Genomic DNA, 21,209 nt, shown 5'->3' with positions numbered 1-21,209 from the left:
AGAAGAGAGTCTTGGCCTCCTTGTTTAGGTCGCCCATCCAGAGTGACCCTGATCAAGCGGAAAATGATGGAGGGATGTAGAATTTGATTGCTGTCTACCATTTCAAACCCTCCATTTCAGTGTGCTGTTGTAAAGGTGATGAAATTCTCATTGGGTTCTTTTCCACCAAATTGGTTCTAGTGCTTAAGTGATGTCAGTGTTTACTGACACTTTGTTGTGTTTCGACTGTTGTGAGCTCTACCTCACACCCTGAGAACTGATGCTAATGTAACACCAGTTTGTTGGAGGACCAGTAAAAATAGCTGCTATCACCAGAAGTGAGAGGCGGGCTCACATGGAACAGCAACCGATGAAATCATTGTGAGATCCATCTTTGAAACTCTAGTTTCATGTCTAAAATAATAAAACATAAAAACTCTATGCTTCAAAATGTAGTAAAATGTTGGATTAACATCAGCATAATACAATCAGACTTCTATGCTGTGTCTTACAACTGTTGTTTTTTTTTTTTCCTCTTAAGTCATAAGTGACAGTTAAGAGGGTCAGTCTGCCACTTAATCCTGCTGTACTTACAGGACATTATTTTCCATTGATAATAAATATTATGACATGACATCAGACCTACATAACACTTTTACTAGGACACTCAGACTCTTTACATGAAATGAAACCTATCTACCACTGTTGTCACTGTTGCCCCAATAACTATTACCACCATAATAAATAAAGATGTCAGATCATCTTTTTGCTGGAAAACTGGGGCAAATAATAATTTTTTTGCAGTTAATGTGTCTTAATGTGCTATAATCCTTCACAAAAATAAAGAATAAAACCGGGAGGACCCAACATTATTCGGTAAAACCTTAATGACTCAACGATATTGTTGCAACTTGGCTTCAGGTGATGGAAAAGCAAAGCAGTCATTCTGCAGATCTACTTAAAACCTGGCTCTATCACCAGCCCTGGTTAAGGACTGGTGATAGAGCCAGTCACTTTGTCACCAACAACAATCACTTTGTTGGAAAAGCCCTAATTCATTGTTGAGTATCTTTGTGAACATGTAAGAAATCACCAAAACCATCCATTTGTCTTTTATACTTGTATTCAGTTAAGAACCCTGTGTGCATGGAGGGGAAACAGTGTCTGTGCCTATGTGTGAGGAAACCAGCAGTTTCCCCTCGTTTCAGTACGTGGCTTTCAGATAAGACACTAAACGCATCAGGTGTTTGTATATTGATTTGAAAATTTTGGTACCTTTATATTGCCATATTTATATTAAATATGAATGTGTTTAATGGGCTGTGAGCTGCCACATCAGCCTTGTTAATCAAGGTCACACTTTGATATGAGGTGATTGATATTCCAGGACTCAATGCATGGCAAGGTGAATACAACCCCAACTGAAGAGAAAGGGAGACATAAAATGCAAAAGAGTACAAAAGAAAAGGGCCTGTGGATGCTGAGAACCAACTAAGTGTGAGTTATAGAGACGTATAAGGACAAGTTACCGGGACAGTGAGGACATTATTTGTATACCAGTTATGTCATTCACACTTCCTCACATAGTGCTCTGTAGTAACAATGCCAAATACTGAGTATATGTTTGCTTCTCAGGGGTAGTACTTGGTAAAATCACAAATTTTGACGACAGTTTATACATGCATGTGGGCAGACCAGTTTAATCTGACAACCTTATTTGTATCACAGGAAAGGAATGTAGGCGTTACAGTGTGCCTTCCTCAACTGAAGACGTGCTGATAAAAATGACAGCCCCCATCAAGGCTTTAACACAACTTCCTCTTTCACAAAAGTGAGACTTTTACTATGCCAGTTTATCAATAATCTTTCACAAGACTGTCTGCACTATATTTTAAATAAAATAAGGGCAGTTTTTACAATCTTCATTATCATAAATTGATGGTCTGGATACAACAATGTTTCATCAAGTTAGCAACAAAGTTTGTTTACCAATGTAAAGTTTTAGAAAACACCATTGCCATCATTTGGTTAAAAATGTGATTCAGGTTTGCCGAAAGGACATGGTTGAATGGAGCACCACCTAACATTTCCATTAGTAGCACCTCAATTTCAGGAGAACAAAACAAAAACCCCAGACAGTTTTGTAAATTTATTCCTGAGAAAAAAATAAATTGGAATGATGCATTCATTATGGCAGTGCAACAGCAAGAAACACATCCAAAGAAAAAGATGGGAACTGATTTAAACATTCATGGATTTGTCACAACCTTCTATGAACATTGCTGTAGAAACCCTATTTAGGTACAAGTCTTTCAGCATGTGGTAAATACATGTCATCCCGGCTTTATTTTACATTGACTACAGGCTAATGTGTAGTTTTACATTACTGTAGTTACCTTTTTGTGGTTTTTGCATCTTACTAAGCTCAGTGAGAAATAAGTAAGCTGATTATAAATTAACAGTTTACAGAAGCAGTCACATTTCTGCTTTACTTGAAATGATAAACATAAAAAAAATAATCAGGATTTATTGAACACAGGGATCAAATAATTAAATTATTTCTTGTGAATCCTAAAACAAGTGTTGGATGTTTCTGTGGGTGAAACTATCTGTTCTTTCAGTCTCGATACATAGAAAAACGTATGTGTTGAGGGGCTTCTTAGCCTTAAACCAACTTTAATAAATTGCAAAAAATCTGTTTCTGTGGTCGTTCGTCTGTTCTCAGAATTTGGGATATCTGAGGTCACTTTGTAACTAATTTGGTGATATGATCAAGGCTGATGACCCTTTTGTTCTTCACCTTGAACTTTCTGGGGTAGATTCTTACATATGCTAAAACACATCTCTGGGAAATAGAACCAAATCTTATACTTCTTTCTAAAAAATATGATGACTGGACATTCCTAGAGTGATTATACTTGCCTGCAAATAAATGTGTCACCTTCAGGCATCTGCAAACTATATTCAAGGATGAATTTGCTTTTGACACATCCACAAGCTTTCACCATGTTCTTTGATGTAGATAGTAATGGTTTAAGCAAAATAGAAAATCCTGAAGCTGCGTAATGTGGTTGGTTGCAATTGACATGTTGATGTTTTCTTTGTTCCACAGGCTGCAGAGCCATGGTCTGAATCGCTACGATCAGTCTTTTCCTCATGAAAGCAAACTCACATGGCACGTTGACCCTCACACATGCTGCAAACACATACTAACAAGCCATGTCTCTGACCGAATCCAGTGCTAACGTGAGTGACTGGCTGAGCACGCTACGTTTGGAGCAATATGGTGAGGCATTCCAGGAGGCCGGGCTGACAACTTTACAAGACTGCCAGAACCTCACGCCAAATCAACTGGACCGGATGGGCATCAACCTGCCAGGTCACCAGAAACGAATCCTGGCAAACATTAACAAAATGACTGCTAGTTATGATGCATACTCTAATGTTATAAAGCCAGAGGCATCTGAGCAGACCGGTCATCCTGAAGTTAAAAGGAAAGAGAAGCCTGTGCCTGTTCCCATGCAAAGAAAAGTAGAAGAAGGGAAAATGGATGGCGAGATAATAAGACCTACACCCAGGGAGAGAGACAAACCAGTCCCCAAGGAGAGACATTTGTCTAATATACAAGACAACAGTAATAGAGAAGGAGAAACGAAGCCTGTTCCTCTGCAAAGACACTCTGCTCCTGTAGGAGGAAAGGAGGAAGAGAGGAGTGGAGCAACGGATGAAAAAAGGGCTAAGCCTGTACCCAAGGAGAGGACAAAGTTTCGTTCTAATTCTTGTCAGCCTACACCCATTGTGTCTCCACTGCCTGATACATCTTTACCACCTGTTCCCCCACGCAGCACACCTAACTGCCCCCCACAGCCCTTCATCTCATCCCTGAGTTCCTCATCTCTTGCTCAACACTCTATCTCTTTGAGTTTGGACAGGATCGTTGTGGTACCTCCAGAAGTAAAGTGCAAATCTTCATCCCTGATATCTACCCCCACCAGCACCCTTGTTTCCACAGAAGCACCCGTCCAAACTCTCAGCATTCAGTCAACCACTCCTAGGCCTAATTCATTACCCATACAGCCGTCTACCCCATCTTTCGGTGGGGATGAAGCCAGGAAATCTTCTCCCATCTCCTTAGCCTCCGCTCCCAGTGAGGACAAAAATGTTCCACCTCTTCCTCCAAAAGCAGGCGCTAAAGGCCCACCACCAATCCCACAGCGGGTTCCTCTGCAGTCTCCCAAAACTCACAGGTGAGGTTTTCATAACATCCTTAACTTCAGTCTGAAGCGCATCATTACCAACATAATACCATTTACATGTTGGTATTAAGCAGATGTTTCTAGGTGCAACAAGTAAGGGTCATTGAGGTTTGAAAGTAGTAAGAAACCATGATGTTTGTACTAGATGATATCTTAAAAGATCTAGAGGTATAGAAGAAATGTAAAATCACTTGATTTTGGATAGTCAACTAGCTGTTTAGGTCAAGAAGAATTTGTGGGTGGAGTAATGGGAAATAAAATCGTTGGCTGCCTACATTTGTTAAATACACATTTCAGCATCTGCAATAAAGTAAAAGCAGTTTAAAGTATTTGGCACATTTGTTTGTCCTGTTTTTCCCCTAGCGTAAAATAGAAAATTTAAAAAAGCAAACAAAAAACCCTACATTTTTATTCCTAATATAATCATTTTTTTCTCTCTACCTTACTCGTTTTTAAGTAATTTCTTATCTAATTTTAGATAATGTTGTCTTCAGTGTTTCCAGGATGCTCTTGGAGTCACACCGGTCCCTCAGTAAAATGTTACAGCTAGCAATGCAAAAATAAATAACCAACCAAAAAATGAATAGTAATCAGATGGAGTTGCTGTTAGAGACTGTATTTAAGAGCTGTCATTTAACGTTGTTTGAGCTTTGCTGCCACCTACTGGCATAATGGAGACAGTGCACCCTTTGTCAGCTTTAGACAGTGCAGAATATTTGAAAATGTTACAGTGCAGTTCATAATACTTCCTGAAAGTAAAATTAGGCACTTCCTATTACCGATTGACTGTAGCACGCTAACTTAGTGAGTTAGTTGAAAGTACACCAGTGTAACCAGTTCATTCTCTGATTTAATGTTTCTCCTATTTTTCCAAAGAGCTGTGCGTTGGGGGAATAAACATTGAAAGTTCACAAAGAAAATTCTGTCTTTTGTTTTTAGATGTTTGTGTAATGAGTGTACACTGAGTGGTGTTTACAAATCCATATTTCACTCTTAAAGCAGAAGAGCAGGTTTTTTTCTTTTAAGCCAGTTTTATAGTATTTTGTTTGCATGTTTTGTGGTGACGTCACATCAGATAAGAGAATCTCTCATTTTTTCTTTCACCTCATTTGTAAGGGAAACCTGAAACTTAACATTGTTCGTGTGCTTGCGGGTTGCTTCAATTGTGACTGACACACATCTGTGTTTTGAAGGGAAACTAGCTTTAGAAAGCGTGAGGAAGTCACAATGCAGAACAACCAGCAGCAGTTTTTAAGCTCTTCTCCTCCCCATCACCCTCTCACATCAACGGTGGGAGAAAGAGAGAGTGAGAAATATAGATTGAGAAGTCTAAAGTGTTTCTTTTTTTTCTACTGGGGGAGTATCTCTGAACTTATTGCAGCCCTTGTCGGAAAACATTCACACGCTCTCTTGATGGTAATTTCTTTCTTCCTTGTCAGTGTGGCTTTCTGAACCCTCCCATTTTCTGGTCACCAAGTCATTTCCTCCTGCTTTTTTGATGTGTCTGTGTTTAAGATGGTATCATCATGGAAGAGGACTCCTCACAAGCATGTTGTGGAAGGTAATGTTTATTTAAAACATGTTTCTGCATGTGTTCGGTCTGTGGTGCGTTCAGGTTGGGGTTTTTTTTGTTTTTGTTTTGGTCAACAGAAACGGGTTTAGAGTTAGAGTTGTGTCAGTCTATAAGTTAGTTTTATCTTGAAAAGAGTGTGAAGGTTTTCATGGTTTTTCGGGGGACCAGATCCCTTGTTTGATTCTGTCTGGCAGTGGGAAATGTATTCTGAAATAGCAGCATTATTGGAGTTTAACCTACAGGTCTGCAAAGAACAGAAAACAAACATGGAATTTAAAACTGGGATTTTTGGTTTTCTGCTGTCAAGCTGCTATAAGTACGCCGTAGCTTATGTATTCTTTAAAGGTTTGTTTTCTAGAGAAATATCACGAATGCTATTTATAAATGCACCCATTACTGAGCCGCTGTGCTACATTTAGCTTGCTTTTAACATCGAAGGTTGCAGCAAGTGCACTTGCTAATTTAAAAAGTGCCCCTTGTTTGCCAAAACCATTGTCAGTTTTTCAGCCGTTGCTTCGGCACAGTTATTCTGAACTGCCTAAAAAAAACCTCTAAAACTTAAGCGTGGGAGATGAAAAGAAACGGTTATTGTTTCTTCAGCCTGCAGTCATCGTTGTTCAGAACAGTTTGAGTTAAATATAGAGCAATGCTAGCAAACCCCACTCAGCATTCTTCCTCTGAGAAAAAGAGGGAACTGGGGCCTGTTTCCCGTCATTGTCCGTTTTTTTTCTGGTGTTCTGTGGCTTAATTTAAGAAAGAAACGCTAAGGAGTAATTGCTGTGTATGATGAGTAATTTAGAAAGGCAGGGTTGTGTTTCTGAGGTTCTACTGAAGTGCTATTGGGTTAAAAAGGATTGCCTCCTCTGGGGTAGAAACAGCACAGCAGTGACAAACTTGTTTTTCAATTTCTTACTTGTTTCACTTATTGGAACATATCAGCCATACATTTCAGTCTATTTAACACAAAGTAGTGCACAATTGTAAAGTTTAAGGTAAATTATACATCATTTTCTTTCCATATAAAAAGTTTGTGGACCTTTATTCAGCTTCCCTGAGCCACTAGTTTGTAGAATTACTCTAACATTTTGGTTTATGTTTCAACTACCTGCACACATGAAGATAATTAAATATCTCCCTTTTGTTCTTTAAAAATAGTCCAAGGTCATTCACTTTGTGAGTAGGGTATCTGTATTTCAGTATTCCAGATTCTGAATTAGATTTTTGCAACTCTTAACAAGTGAATATGTTTTAATCTAAACCGTTCCACAGTAGGTCAGACTGTATGCTAAGTTTCTTTGTCCTGTAGAATGGTGACCCTTTATATGTTTTGCTGTCTCTGAAAGGGTTTCTTCCAGAATTACTGTATGTTTAGTTGCCTTGTTCAGTATCCTTGCTGAAGAACAGCATCCCTACAACATGATGTGCTCTCCACTTTGTTTTGCACTTGGAGTGGTACAGTCAGGGTGTTTGTTTTCCCATCACTCATAGAGCTTTGCATATATACCATAAAGTTACAATTTAATCTCTTGTAAACAGAGCGCTACTTTTCTATCGTACCAGATATGTAAAGTGCATAAGCAATAGTAATCCTGTCAACAGATTCTCCCTCCTGGGGATCTTTGTGGGTTATGATTCCTTTCTTGCCTATCTGTTGAAGTTGATCGCAATTTTATGGCAGGTTGGCAGTTGTTCAAAACTCTCTTCATTTAGAATAAGCAGACAATGTGAACGTAGTCAAAGGGTATTAACACCCTTGCATGGCATTATAAAAATTATATTGCCACCATTGAATGCCACAAAAACCTGTTTTTGTTTTTTTAGATTGACCTATGAACAGTTCATATACATATCAGAATATGAACCAGGGTGTGTGTGGTTTATTGTCCTAGAGCTGGTTTCTAGTGGTGATTAAATAGGCTTTGTAATTAGATGAATTTTAATTGTACATTCTATTCTGTGGCATGTGATGGCCTAAAGGGAAGCACCTATTGTTTTTTATTAGCAGACTCAACTGCTAATAGGGATACTGAACTAAATTAGCAGACTAGACTCTGCAGTACTTTACTTTCAGTACAGAACTGCAGATTTTTTTATTTTTTATTTAGGTTTGCCTGTAGTGGCCTTTATTTGAAAGTAGTTCGACAGGAAGCAGGGTAAGGACATGTGGCAAATGTCACCAGGCCGGGAATCAAACCTGCGACCACCGCCACTAGGACTAAGGCCTCAATATGTGGGCTGTGTTTTGCCCTTGCGCCACCACAGCACCCCAGAACTGCAGATTTGATGACTTGGGAACATTGAAGAGTTGACAGTTATTATAAACTGGATTTTAACATACTGCAAGAGAAGGGGCAAAAGAGGAACTTTCACAATAGTGGACTGACAAACATCTGACTGAGTGCAATTCTTATTATAACTTTGGAACTTATACAGTGAGAAAATAAGTTTTTGATCCCCTTTTGATTTTCCAAATTTGCTCACTTAAAAAAAACAGTCATTTTAATTTTTGCACAGAGATACAGAAAAAAAAAGATGAAGTTTACATGAAGTTATTTGACTGTATAACTCAGAACTTGATAGAGAAACCTTTTTTGGCAGGACAATCAGACAGACATATTCTGCAGCTTATTACCAGGTTTTGATGCATCTCAGAGGAGATTGTGACCCAATCTTCCAATGCATCCACTTCTTATAGGATTAAAATCTGGAAACTGACTTTAAAGAAGGCCAGTTATGTAAATATTACTTTTTTGAGCTTTACACCATGTTAGAATGTTGTTCTACAATCAAAAACATACCTGAAGTGTTGCTTTGATTCATTTATGTGTGTTTGAAGAATTCTTGAATCTCCTCTGGCAGTCATTCGAGTGTGCCTAAAGACTTGCTCCAACAAGGATCTGTTTACCCCAGACGCCTCCTTTTATGGAGGCATTTTTATAACAGCTGAAGGTAACATAATTACTTGATTGTGCTATAAGATTATACTATGTGCCTGGAAAATGCATACACATCAAGTTATTATCAAGCTGAAAGACTCATCCATGACCTACTGTTAGTTTCCTCATCTTAGATTTTACAGACTTTAGTCCATTACGCTGTCATTGGTCACCAGTGGTGGTCTTGGTAAATATAGTCACATTGCCGTCATATTATAAATAACCCCCCTCCATCACTGTGAGCTGATTTCACAACATTTTTCATGATCAAGCTCACCAGCCAAGACTTTGCATGAAGTACCAGATTGGGGTTGACTGATGGCTAGTTTAGATTTCTTCTGTTCCCCGTTGTATAGAGCAGTGGTTCTCAAATGGGGGTACGCGTACCCCTGGGGGTACGTGGAGGTACTGCAGGGGGTACGTGAAGCTTTTCAAAATATCTTTAAAAAATCAGTAGGCTCCTCATAATAAGTCTTGGGAAAAATTATTTTGTAAAAAGTTCGATAAAATATAAATGTGTGTTCATGCACTGAATTTTATATTCAGTATTTAGTTTCAATATCCTTTAAAATAAAACGGACCCCCCCACCAAGTTAGTTTGACCCACGGACCCAGGGCACTCGTCAACGACCTGTCGTTATCATGATTACACTGTAACTATGGAGACGTGGCTAAAGCGTAGCAGCAATGCTGCTGAAAGTACAGATAAAGTGAAAAAGAAGGCAAAACCAGAGCCGATGAAGTACATAATGTACATGGAAAAGTATGTTTTAATGGGATTTACGTCCACGATCTCTGTACCTCTTTTTTATTCCAAAAATGTTTTGCCCGTGTCAGGGGGTACTTGACTAAAAATATATTTTTAAGGGGGTACATCACTGAAAAAAGTTTGAGAACCACTGGTATAGAGCATTCAGCTTTGTTTTATAGAGGGTCCGACATTCATTAAGTTTGCAGAAAAAGTAATGAGACAGTGAAGTCATGGGAAAAGTTACTTACTCTTTTCTGACAAATATAGTATATTTTATACCCTTTATCTTAAAGTGTGGGCACATCTGAAGTGTATCATAAACTCATTCGTCATGGATCTCATGGAACCTGAAGTTTCCCAACAGACGCTTCATTTTCTTTATAGACCCGCACAAAATAATGCTCTCAAATACGCAAACACACATGACAGTATACAAACCTGTGTGGAATCAGCTGAACAATCTGACTATTAATTATTATAGCCTTTTTCTCAAGTAAAAGTACAGCTGTTTTGTTCCTTGTGGATTGCTGGGATATCATGACACAGTGAGGTTTTCTGCTAGACTCCTAAAAATCAACTTGTTGGTGCGTGCTGTGGTGGCGCAGGGGTTTAGCACGCCCCACGTTTGGAGGCCTTAGTCCTCGACGCGGACGTCGCGGGTTCGACTCCCGATCCCGACAACCTTTGCCGCATGTCTTCCCCCTCTACTCACCCTCCTTCCTGTCTGCCTACTGTCTAAAAAAAAAAATAAAAAATACGAGCCACTAGCGCCGCAAAAACTCTTCGGAGAAAAAAAAAAAAAAAAAAAAAAAAAATCAACTTGTTAATGTTAGGTGATTTCTTATCACCTTTCAATAATAATATGCATCTGTCTATGGCAGTGGTTCCCAAAGAATTTCTTCAGGGCCCCCCCAGTGGTTCCCAAAGATTTTCTGGACCCCCCTATGCATTACAATAAAATCCCCCCAAAAAAGAAAAAAATATCAACTGGGCACACACATCGTTGAACCAGACATAAATCTATACACATATTTTGTTTTCAAACGCCACTGAAGTTTATTTCACACTTCAGGTTGCAACAAAACACACTACAAACCATCTTTACCATGAAACACTTTTGTGCAACTGTCTTTTGTTTTTCATTCACCCACACCGCGCCCCTCACTTTGGGAACCACTGGTCTATGATGACCCCTAAAGTCAGCTGGTGAGCTTTTTTAGGGTATATCCTGCCTGTTGGCTGCTGGAAAACGCTTAAGTGAATCCTGGAGCTACACAAAGTAAATGCCAATGTTTATTCAAAAAATAAGTGAAACAGTGAATGATCTTACTGATAATAAAAACATAGAGATAACATAGCAGATGCTTTTAGAACCATGAACGTTTTTATCAGAATTGCACAAAAATCCGGTCATTTAAAGCTATGAAAAAGACGAACTAATTAAAAGTAATGAATGTGATTTAGGAGGATTACAAGAAGAGGTTTACTCTATTTGATGTTGGAATTAATCTAATAACATAACCCTTTTGTCATTTTCTGTGGATGTTTGTTTCTTTTTAAAAGGCCCCTCAAAGTGGCATTTCTTTACTGATTGGTCAAAAATAACAGTGAAACACAGTTTGCTTTTCTTTGTGTGTGGCTAAAAGTATATTTCTATTAGGAAGGTCATCTAAATAAATTACAGACTATTTGAAAGGCAGACTTCAGGATGTTAAAAATAAACAATTTAAAAGGTACGTGTGTCACTGAGTTATGTTTTAGGCACACTGTTTAAATATCAAAGAAAGATTTATGATTAGTTTGAAAACAAATGTTTTTTATTTTCAGAAAATATTCTTTTTTTTAATGGAACAAACGTTCGGCAGTTTCTGCACATATTCTCTTTTAGGAAGGGAGTAAGTGATAATAAAGAAGTGATTTGACATTAAGTAATTGTCTTCACAGAGGTAAAAATAAATGTACAAGCCTCCCTGTTAAAACTTAAAAAATAATAATTAAGTAAGTTGATTTTCTTTCTGAAATAAAATTGTAGTGGTCATTGTTGTAAATTAGACTGCAAGTTTTATATAAATTATGTCGAGAATAAAATATCTACATCTGTAGCAATACCACAAAAAGTATTAGATTATTTCACACAATGCAACAACTTTTTGGAGAGTCAACCCACTGTTTATTGATTTCAATTACAAGCATAAAAATGTAAGGATTTGTTGTTGTTTTCTTCTTTTATCATTATCTGCCTGTAAATATTCAGAACGTGCTTAAAATTAAGAATGTTAAATATGGTCTTTTCCAGAAAAAAACAAACAATAGGACCAATCAAATATACAGTGTATAACAGCTGGCTTACATGTGAGATAATAGATTTCTGTGAAAATCTATTATGTTAAGCTAGTTAAATACATTGCAGAATGATTTGTACAAATAAAACCAGCAAGGACCCTCACATCTGTGGCTTTGTGGGCAAAGTGGTTTTCTATCAACCAGGAAGTTGTGGGTTTGACTCTAGCTTACAGCTGTCACATAACATGTGCCCCATGATCGAGCCACATAGCTCCAAGTTGCCTTCCAAGCTACGTATCAATGAATTTGTGCATGATTGTGAGTGTGAATGGATGAATGTGGCTCTAGTGTAAAGTATTTTAGTGGCCAGTATGGTTGGAACTACACTTTTCACTTTTTTGTTCAAGATTTTTACATTTTCACCTACTACTTTATACCCTCCTTAAATGCCAGGACGGCAAGTGTTGTCCTAATGCAAGGACAACACTTGAGGGGTCATTATCCAAATTACCTAATCATATCTGTTGTCTGACCTAGGACCTTAAGACTAAGATGACACATTTCATGTTCTGATGAAATGGTCCTAACGTCCTGTTTCATGACTATTTGAAGTTTTGTTAATGTTGCGGGGATGTTTCGAAGTAATTTTAGATGTGTCCTGTCTGATTTCATTAGCAGGGGGAAGTGGGATGATGAGTAAATATACATTTTCACATGGGTCTGATTAATCAACCACTAGTCAGATTTTAACAAGGCAGTTTTCATCTGAGACTTTAAAGAAGGGAAGAAAGAAAGAAAGAAAGAAGAGATGACCTCTATATATTGCAGTATAGAAATTGACTTGCAGTGATATTATTATATCTAAATTGATTTTGTTTAAATCTGGTCCTGAGAGATTATCCAAATTTGTGCTGGTCTCAGGGAAGGGAAGAAACGAGTGGAATAAAAATCTGCTTAATGCAGGTCAGGATTTTAGATTTTTTCACATTTTGGACTTTGTAGTTTTTATTTTTATTTTTTGCAGACCAACCTTAAAAAATTGTTTTGATATTTAGGCTACTTTGCGTATTCTATGGGCTTCAGTGCAAAAACCACTAGGTTCACTTTTATCACCTAAACTACGGTAGTTCGCCAAAGTGAAAGAAGTAAGCTGTCCCTTGGTGTGGTTCACACGTCAGTGGTTCTAGCTGAAGATACAGCACTTGTAGTCATGTGCTTATTGTTTTAGGTGATGACTGTACATAATGTTGTGAAAACTAGACTTTTTTTCAGTTCAATCTAGTAGGTGACTTCTCTTTTTATAAGACAGAAACAGAGGCTCCAGTTTCTTCATCTCTGGATCTCTACCAGGAGGATATTAGAAAAACAAAACCAACATTAATAGAAAAAAGTCATGACAATTTGGAAATTTAATTTAATTTAGATTTAATTTAATCTTAAAGTGAAGTCCAGAATTATTCATATCTCTGACAGATATAGGTTTTATCTAATTTTTAGGTTCCTTCTAATTGGATGTTCTGCAATATTAATGTTTTGGGGTAGTCTATTTGGAGGATCTTGGGACATGAACTGTCTGTTAAAGGTCATGGCAGTTATAAAAATACACATCTAACAAATATTCCAGTTTTTATCTTATCTTTCCACAGAATATTTTACAAAAAGTCCTATTGAATCACAAACATTGCTCTTAGTTGATATAAGATATGTTATCTCCTGGAACCCAGATGTGGTTGCTCTTGGTAGGTTGGACATTCCCGGGAAAGTTTACCTTTGTTCCATGTTTTCTCCATTTGTGGATAACTGCTCTCACTGCAGTTCATTGGAGTCCTAAAGCCTTAGAAATTGCTTTTTAACCCTTTTCAGACTGATTGATAGACCTATTTGCTCTTTGTCTGTTCTTGAATTCCTTAATATTGAGGAATGACGTGTTTCTGCTGGATTTCTTTCATCCATCTTCGTTTTCTTAGATCTGTAATATTTAGGAGATTTCTTGATTCTGCAGGTCTTCGAGTACACTGAAGCCTATGGAAACCATGTCTTTTGTTTGGATCATCTAAGGACTGTTTAATATTAAATTACTGCTAATGTTGTGCACATTGTCCTCTAACAAAACTGGAAAGTATAATAGTATTGGAAATTATTGTTTTTCTTAATCTGGCACAAGCAAACATTCCCAGGACCTACTCCCTGTGTGTTTATGTGTCACCAGTGGTGCGGCAGGTATGATTTATTTATACTAAGACTGTGTCCCACACAGGTTGGGACCTGCAGCTTAACCAGGAAGCAAAGAAGGAAAGCCAGAGAGTCAGGGGAGCAAACGAACCTCATTTTCCCTCTTGGATCACTGTGTGTGCAGCTGTAGAAAAATTTTATTTTTGGGGGGGATTTGCTTCTTTGATTGCGTTCTGGTCATGTGTGGATATGTAGCAATTATACTGAGTATGAAGTCTCACATGCAGCGATTTCTGCAGTTTTGACACAGGGAGGAGGAAGGTGACAAAATGAGAACTGCTCAACAGAGGATGTTTAAACTCGCTGTTCTACGTGGATTTTTTACCCGAACTGATACCTCAATGGGGTCCGAGGACTCCTCCTCTTCCCCCCATTGCTCTGCTGACCTGTCACGCTCGTCTTTACCCCCCAGCCCACCTCTGACCAAGAAAGGAACTGAGGAGCTGATTCAGACCGACCCCACTCCGCAGGTTCCACTACGCAACAGGACACCACAAGCACAGGAAATCAGCAAACCGTCCGACCAGACTGAACTACAGCCTGCTCTGCCTGCAAGGAAGATCTCCAAACCTCCTCGTGAGTTTAGTAACATTTATAATCAGCAACAATCAGTTAAAATATTTTTGATTCGGCCTCAAAATGAAAGTCGCATTTCCTTTATCATTCTGATTGTCATCAGTTAAATTAATGAAATGAAACCAATTCAAATTCTTGTCATAGAAATGCACAAACAGAAAAGTTGTTTGGAATATTTAAAAACTAGTAGTTACACAATAACTCAGTTAACTAATTCAACCTAAACCTTTTTGATGACCCAGATCTGTATGGTTTAACTGATGATGTAACAGTATTGCAGTGTAGTCTGGTTAATATCTGAGTTTGCACTGTAGAGCAGACGTTTTGGGTTAACTATGCTACTTTACTGTAGTAGCTTGTATCTATGGCATGTAGAATACTTACTACTTTTTTCTCTTGTCTTTTACTCGACATTAAAGTTCCTGCTGTGTTTACAGTATTACCAGCTTTTAAAACCAGCAGAAAAAATAAAATTCTTCCGGCAGATGAGAGCTGTCACGGTCTTAGTGATAGGTTACAGTTACCCCAGGATTGGCATCAAGATTACTTAAGTAAAAGAAGAAAAAAAAAACTCCCCTTTAGTTATGGTACTTCAGTTCCAAGCAACTTTTCAGCAGGAGCCAACATCTTTGCTGGTTATTTCTTGTATGTCCTGTGAGTTCAAAGTTTTTCCAATCATCACTGTACTTTTTCCCCTTTGTATAACTGCAGGATGTGCTTCACTACATCCTGCAAAGTTCAAAAGAAAAACAATCCAATAGCATTTCTGTCACAAGTATTGTTCTCTTTTCTATGTTTCTATGACTTGAGTACATGCTTATGCTTTTAAATAGAATATTCTTTTTTAATCACTGTAGAAATCTGCAATCTTATCTACATGGAGCAATAAAACTATTGCCTAAACAGGAAGTATGCATCTTATAATATACAAGTCGTTATTCATACACTGTACCTGTAGGTATTGTTCTGTTTTGTTGTATTAAAATTTGTGCAAAAAACAACTGTAGATGTGTAAAACAGCTCTCTCATTTGATAAATTGAGAGAAGTATGAGTTGTATGGTCTGCCAGCTGTAAATAACAGACAACATCTGATCTATTGTTCTGGCTGCAGTAACGGGGGTGGTGAGGAGAACAAAGGTAGAAGTAACAGAATGCATTAAGGTTCATCACTCTGGTTGTTTCTGTTTAACCTGCAAAGCCACAACTTGTTTCGCTCCCTTTCTGCAGCAGGCTCCCAAACAATGACAAGAGAAACAACTTAGCATAGTTTGTCACTGTTGATCATTAGGACTTTAGATTTTATTAAGCTTAAAGCAAGGACATGCATAACATCAAGTCCAGTTATGTGTGCATAACATCCTGAGCCACACACACACATCTCCATAGAATTTATTGAGCCTGAATCTTTGAGGGAACATGTGACAACTCTTTTCTTTCACTAAAGAGCACTAAAATAGCACTACTTAAAATTGGCACTTCATTTCAAATAAGTTTAAAGTCATCTAAAAATGTTAACACCACTCATGAATGTGCAGAACTTAGACTATAGTATTCAGAGTTTTTTTTTTCTATTTATGGGGAATTTCCCAGGGCAGCATTAGAAAGGACAGTTCAAAAGAACTTGATAATTCTTTAAAATCTTATTTGCTAGTTGCATCTTAGACAAGTTTTCTGTTTCTTTTATGCATGTACAGTTAATAGGGAGTTGGCGCCCACTCTTTTTATTTGTAATGTATTTTGCCCCAGGCCAGGATTTAGATCATGTCATCACATTTGATTGTTTGAGAGGCAGGAGGAAGAGCTTGCCCATTCATACAAGAACTACTACTGACCTGAAAGCAACTCTGTAAAAATATCTTCTCTATTTGTTTCAAGTACAAAATTATACAAACTCCATTTTTATTCTAGGTATTCTGCGTCATGTTAACAAACGGGTTTGACCAGATATGCTGCATCACATCTTGCTAAGAGTAGATAGGAACTTTTAACGCTGCCAATAACCGATAAACAAAACAACAAGTTGAGGAACAATTTGAGCTGTCACTCCTTGTTACGCTGCTTCTTTTGTTTTGTTAGTGTTGCAGTTTTAAAATAGGTGGGACTCAGGTAGCTCCTTGAAAGGAATACACGAATTGCCTCATAGTCAGTTTTAGCCAGCCTTAGCAAAGACACACAAAAGTTCAAGTACGGGGACATTTTTGGTTTAAGTTAAAGACAAAAGAGAGAGAAGTGAGACTTTTCCTGTGTGTGAGCTGGTAGGCCAACTTTTCTACTGTAATTGTAATTCTATGTATAATTAAAACTACTTACTAGTTGATGGCTGCAGCCTGCAGTTAGTAAGTGCAGTTGCTTTTATACTGGTCAATCATTGTTCTTTTTTGCTAATATATACGTATTGTGTATAGTATACGTAGTACATATACTGTATATTATGTATGTGTACTACATGTATACTGTGTGTTTGAGATATAAATAAAAAACAAAATATTTTTTTCAGTTAAAATGTAAGCCACTTTTGCAAATAATCTTCTGCTGCTTTCAGCATTTTTCACAGTTTCAAACAATTGATTTGACTACAAATTTGTATTCTTCATGTCATATGGCATGAAATTGTGCTTAACATTTGACACTTCAGTTCAAATCCCTAATCTGAAAGTGAAGTGAAGTGAAGAAAGAAACTTGTCACACACACAAATGCTTTCAGATTATTCTTGCACTCAGAAACAAAATAAATATAATTGTTAAATGGATTTAAGAGCAGAGTAAATGCAGGTAACTCGAGGTCATGAGCTGTGTCAATGTCAAGATCAGCAGGTATTTCTGCATTCCCCAGAATGGTATCGACTGTAACACCAAAGAGATTTGAAACTATGTATGTAATGTGCCTGCATGTAATACTGTAGATGTTGCTGCCAAGAAATTCCTGAATGGGTTTGATAAAAATATCCTCTGACTTGAGAGCCAGTATGGTGACTAGTTATTAAATGACAAAATAATGATTATTTAATTAGACTTGAAACCTAATTATTTGCATCTGTAAACTTCTTGAATTGACTGACATTGATTTATACTAATCAATTTATTTTCTAGCAGAAACTTTGCTGCTCCACTTCTTTTCATATCCTTTGTCCTTTTCTAGTCTTGGTTCCAGTCAATGATAGTTCTAATGACTACGTGGATACAGACCTGCTTAACTCCAGTGTTCAGCAAAGGAAGGTGGCAGACAGGGTAAGGGGATGTATTACATGTTATAACTTTTCCTCCTTTTGATTTCTGCTGTGCTTTGTGACCATCGATCGTTTCCTCCAACAGGACATGTCCCTACAAGTGCCCATTCACCAACAGAAGCGGGTCTGTTCTTTGTATAGCGATGACGAGCTGTTAGATGAAGATGAGTGAGTAATGATGTTTAAGTATTGTGTTCATTTCATTCCTCATTGCAAACTATGAAAAAATCAGTAGACCCTTGCTTAGTTTCATTCACATCATTCTCAGCAGGTCTTGGATGTGCGTAAATAAATCCAGTAACACTTTATTTGATGGGGTGTGCATAAGACTGACATGACACTGTCATAAACATGACACAACATCTGTCATGAACATGAAGGAGTCTTTATGAATGTCTATGACTGTTGTCTTGAAGTGTCATTTGGTAATTAATGACAATGACTTTTAATGTAAAGTTCTGTAAAAGCTGCAATGAAAGTCCATTAAAAGTGGCAACTTTGCATTAAATTGTCATTATTTACAAAATCATGCAAAGTTGGCACTTGTAATGGACTTTTAATGCAACCTTTAAAGCAACTTTGCATTAAAAGTGTCATTATTTACCGAATGATACTTCATGACAATAGTCATAGACATTCACAAAGACTCCTTCATGTTCATGACAGATGTTATGTCATGTTTATGACAGTGTCATGTCAGTCTTATGCACACCCTGTCAAATAAAGTGTTACCGTAAATCCTCATATGAATAAAAACACCTGACATACAGTATTTAATTCATTAGTTGGGGCTCATTAAGCAACAAATTGGTCTATTCTAATCACCAGCAAATCCCCCCCTGCATCACCAGTTGGTTCTTATAGCATTTTTGTTGTCAGTTCTGTTTTTTCCAGGTAATTCTCTATATCAGGTTAATGATCCAAGTTGAGCCATACTTTAACTGAGATTGCTCTAGACTACTTTGCTATACAAAGATATGATGCACTTGACAATGGCCTTAATTAGCATTTGTGTTATGTGAACAACCAAGCTAGTTAAAGGGTTTAAAAGTCATCTTCCACTGACTCGACTCTGAGACAGGAACTGTGTTGGTGTCAACCCTGAACTGGCACATGTACGTGTGAATTAGTGGGTGAAGCATGCAACAGTGGTCTGATCAACAGTACTGTTGTCACCCAACTCATTCTGCAGTGTTAGCTTGTTGTGTGTTAACTGTAAATATTTTAATGTTGAAAAAGTTCAGGTATGTGTGGAAATTACTGTAATGCATGCAGATCCATTGGATGCAAAAGAAACTCTTATTAACTCTTCACCACCATGCTTGATATGAGAATATGAGGTGTCAATGTCATAGTGTTATGCTTAGCTTTTGTCTGATATGCATTTGTGCGCTTGTAATAACTGACAATGAATATTTTGCATCAATATGGAGGTTTATATTTCTTGAGCTCAAGGCCACAAACCAATACCCAGATATTCTCCTTTCAGGAGTTTCTAAGAGAGAGCAGAATTCATGGTTTCCTCAGTTGCTGAATCAACAAAGCAGCCCCAAGCGGTCATAATTTCACTTTATGTTTAGCTGTTAGAATGGATGTTTTCTTTTTGTGGTGCTGATTGCTAGATATGTTGAGAAACAAAACCTTCCACAGAGTTCTACTTACGTTTCGTCAGTCCACAAAATATTTTTCCAAAAGTCTTGGAGATCATCAAAGTACTTTTTGGCAAATATTGGAATGGCTACTGTGTGTTTTTGTCTTTCTTGGTCAGCAGTGGCTCTTGTTTTTTTTAACTCTGCAATGGATGCCATTTTTTCCCAGTCTTTTGTTATTCTTGCTGAATCTTGACCACTGACCTTAACTGAGACAATTGAGGACTGCAGAGCTTTAGATGTTGTTCTTTTGTAACCTCCGGGTTGAGTCGTCAAACTGTTCGAGTTGTTGTGGTCGGCCAGCCACAGCTAGAAAGGTTCACTACTGTTCCATAAAATAGCTCTAACTGTGGTTCACTGGAGCCCCAAAGCCTTAGAAATGACTTTGTGACCCTTTTTAGACTGATAAATGTCAATGATGTTGTTTCTAAACTAAGATGATGTGTTGCCTTTTGAGCTTTCTTTGCCTTTTACTTGTTACCAGCATATTATAATTAACTTATGATTTCATAAACTGCTTTTTGTTTTTCTTTGCCTTAAGAGTGTAAAAATCCAGTCATCAGGGACCAAGACCCTGCAACTTCTAGATGTGTTCCTGACCCACCACAGTTGAATTAAATAACTAGGCCATTAGCAGGACTCAGTAGGACTTCACTACAGACTGGGGTTTTTTTTAGCCTTGGGATTCTGGTATGTCAGACCAGGGACATTACTAAAAGTTGCAGGACAACGGCTCTCTAGGACTGGAGTTTGACATTTTTGACTTTGGTTGTCAATTTCTTTCAATGGTCTGAAGAATAAGTGTATAAAAAAAGCAATAACAGAAGAAATCTGTAAATTTACTTTTCACAATTCTGTATTTAAGCTGCAGATTCAAATTGTAACTATTTTTGGCTTTTTACATAAACATTTGATCAATGTATGCATTCTAAGTAATTAAAGACGTCCGTGTAGCCATTTTTTTTAGTTTTTTTGTTTAGCCATTTGTTTTAGTCATCAATCTAATTTTATCTCCGAACATGTGCATGTGTTTGTTTGGACATTTCTGTGCAGCCCAGATTCTCCTCCTTGGCAGACTGAACGCATCGTCAACCTGCCTGGCAGCTTTTGCCTGCCTAACTCCGGCAGACTCTCCACACCTATTAAGGAAGACAGTTCCCAACTTTCTTCTGTCATCAAGATGGGCTGGCTGGACAAGAATCCACCACAGGGGTAAAACTCAAGCTACGTATTCAACTTTAAGAATTACTGTTTTAAAAACATGGAGTTTGAAACTCTTCATTTATAATGACAATGACTTAGTAAAGAAAAAAAATCTACCCACAGCAGAGTCTCTTCAGCTTCACTTGGTTTATGTTACAATAGATTATCTTGTTAATCTTTATACTTCCTCACATACAGGACTCTTTATTACCAGAAACGATGGGTGAAGTTAGAATTTGACTACCTAAGATACTTTGACAATGAGAAGGTAACAAAAGACACCAAGTTTTAAATGCTTCAGAGCAGCATGTGCACAGAGTGATTATGTATCTGTGTAACAGATCTGTTGTGTTGTGTTGTAGGAGGTGTATTCCAAGGGGTTTATCTCAACAGCCTTTATCACTAATGTGTCTAGCGTGGGGGAGTTGAAGTTTGAGGTTGCCACAAACAATCGGACATTTATCTTCAGAGCTGAAAATGAAGGTCTGTTTCATTTCTTTTCTTTGTCATATATGTGATCACATTTACATATCCATTTTAATT

General features: G+C 37.6%; 1 protein-coding gene across 6 annotated transcripts in view; it reads left to right on the top strand.

Moving 5' to 3' along the window:
* arap1 (ArfGAP with RhoGAP domain, ankyrin repeat and PH domain 1) overlaps window positions 1-21,209 on the top strand; it is a 71,174-nt gene that overhangs the window by 11,790 nt on the left and 38,175 nt on the right. For 3 of the 6 annotated variants that reach the window (XM_028045114.1, XM_028045113.1, XM_028045112.1), the window contains exons 2-8: window positions 3,092-4,226; window positions 14,423-14,586; window positions 17,727-17,815; window positions 17,900-17,982; window positions 20,517-20,675; window positions 20,865-20,934; window positions 21,029-21,149. In XM_028045114.1, the coding sequence (XP_027900915.1) occupies window positions 3,199-4,226; window positions 14,423-14,586; window positions 17,727-17,815; window positions 17,900-17,982; window positions 20,517-20,675; window positions 20,865-20,934; window positions 21,029-21,149 (1,714 nt within the window). In that variant the 5' untranslated portion in view covers window positions 3,092-3,198. Of the gene's footprint in view, window positions 1-3,091; window positions 4,227-5,569; window positions 5,652-5,750; window positions 5,797-14,422; window positions 14,587-16,620; window positions 16,843-17,726; window positions 17,816-17,899; window positions 17,983-20,516; window positions 20,676-20,864; window positions 20,935-21,028; window positions 21,150-21,209 lie in introns of those variants that run through there. The other 3 variants (XM_028045115.1, XM_028045116.1, XM_028045117.1) reach the window with 3 other exon arrangements.

Source organism: Xiphophorus couchianus, chromosome 18 (genome assembly GCF_001444195.1).
Source record: "Xiphophorus couchianus chromosome 18, X_couchianus-1.0, whole genome shotgun sequence".
NCBI classification, from domain to species: Eukaryota; Metazoa; Chordata; class Actinopteri; order Cyprinodontiformes; family Poeciliidae; genus Xiphophorus; species Xiphophorus couchianus.
This window is presented reverse-complemented; position numbering and strand designations above follow the sequence as displayed.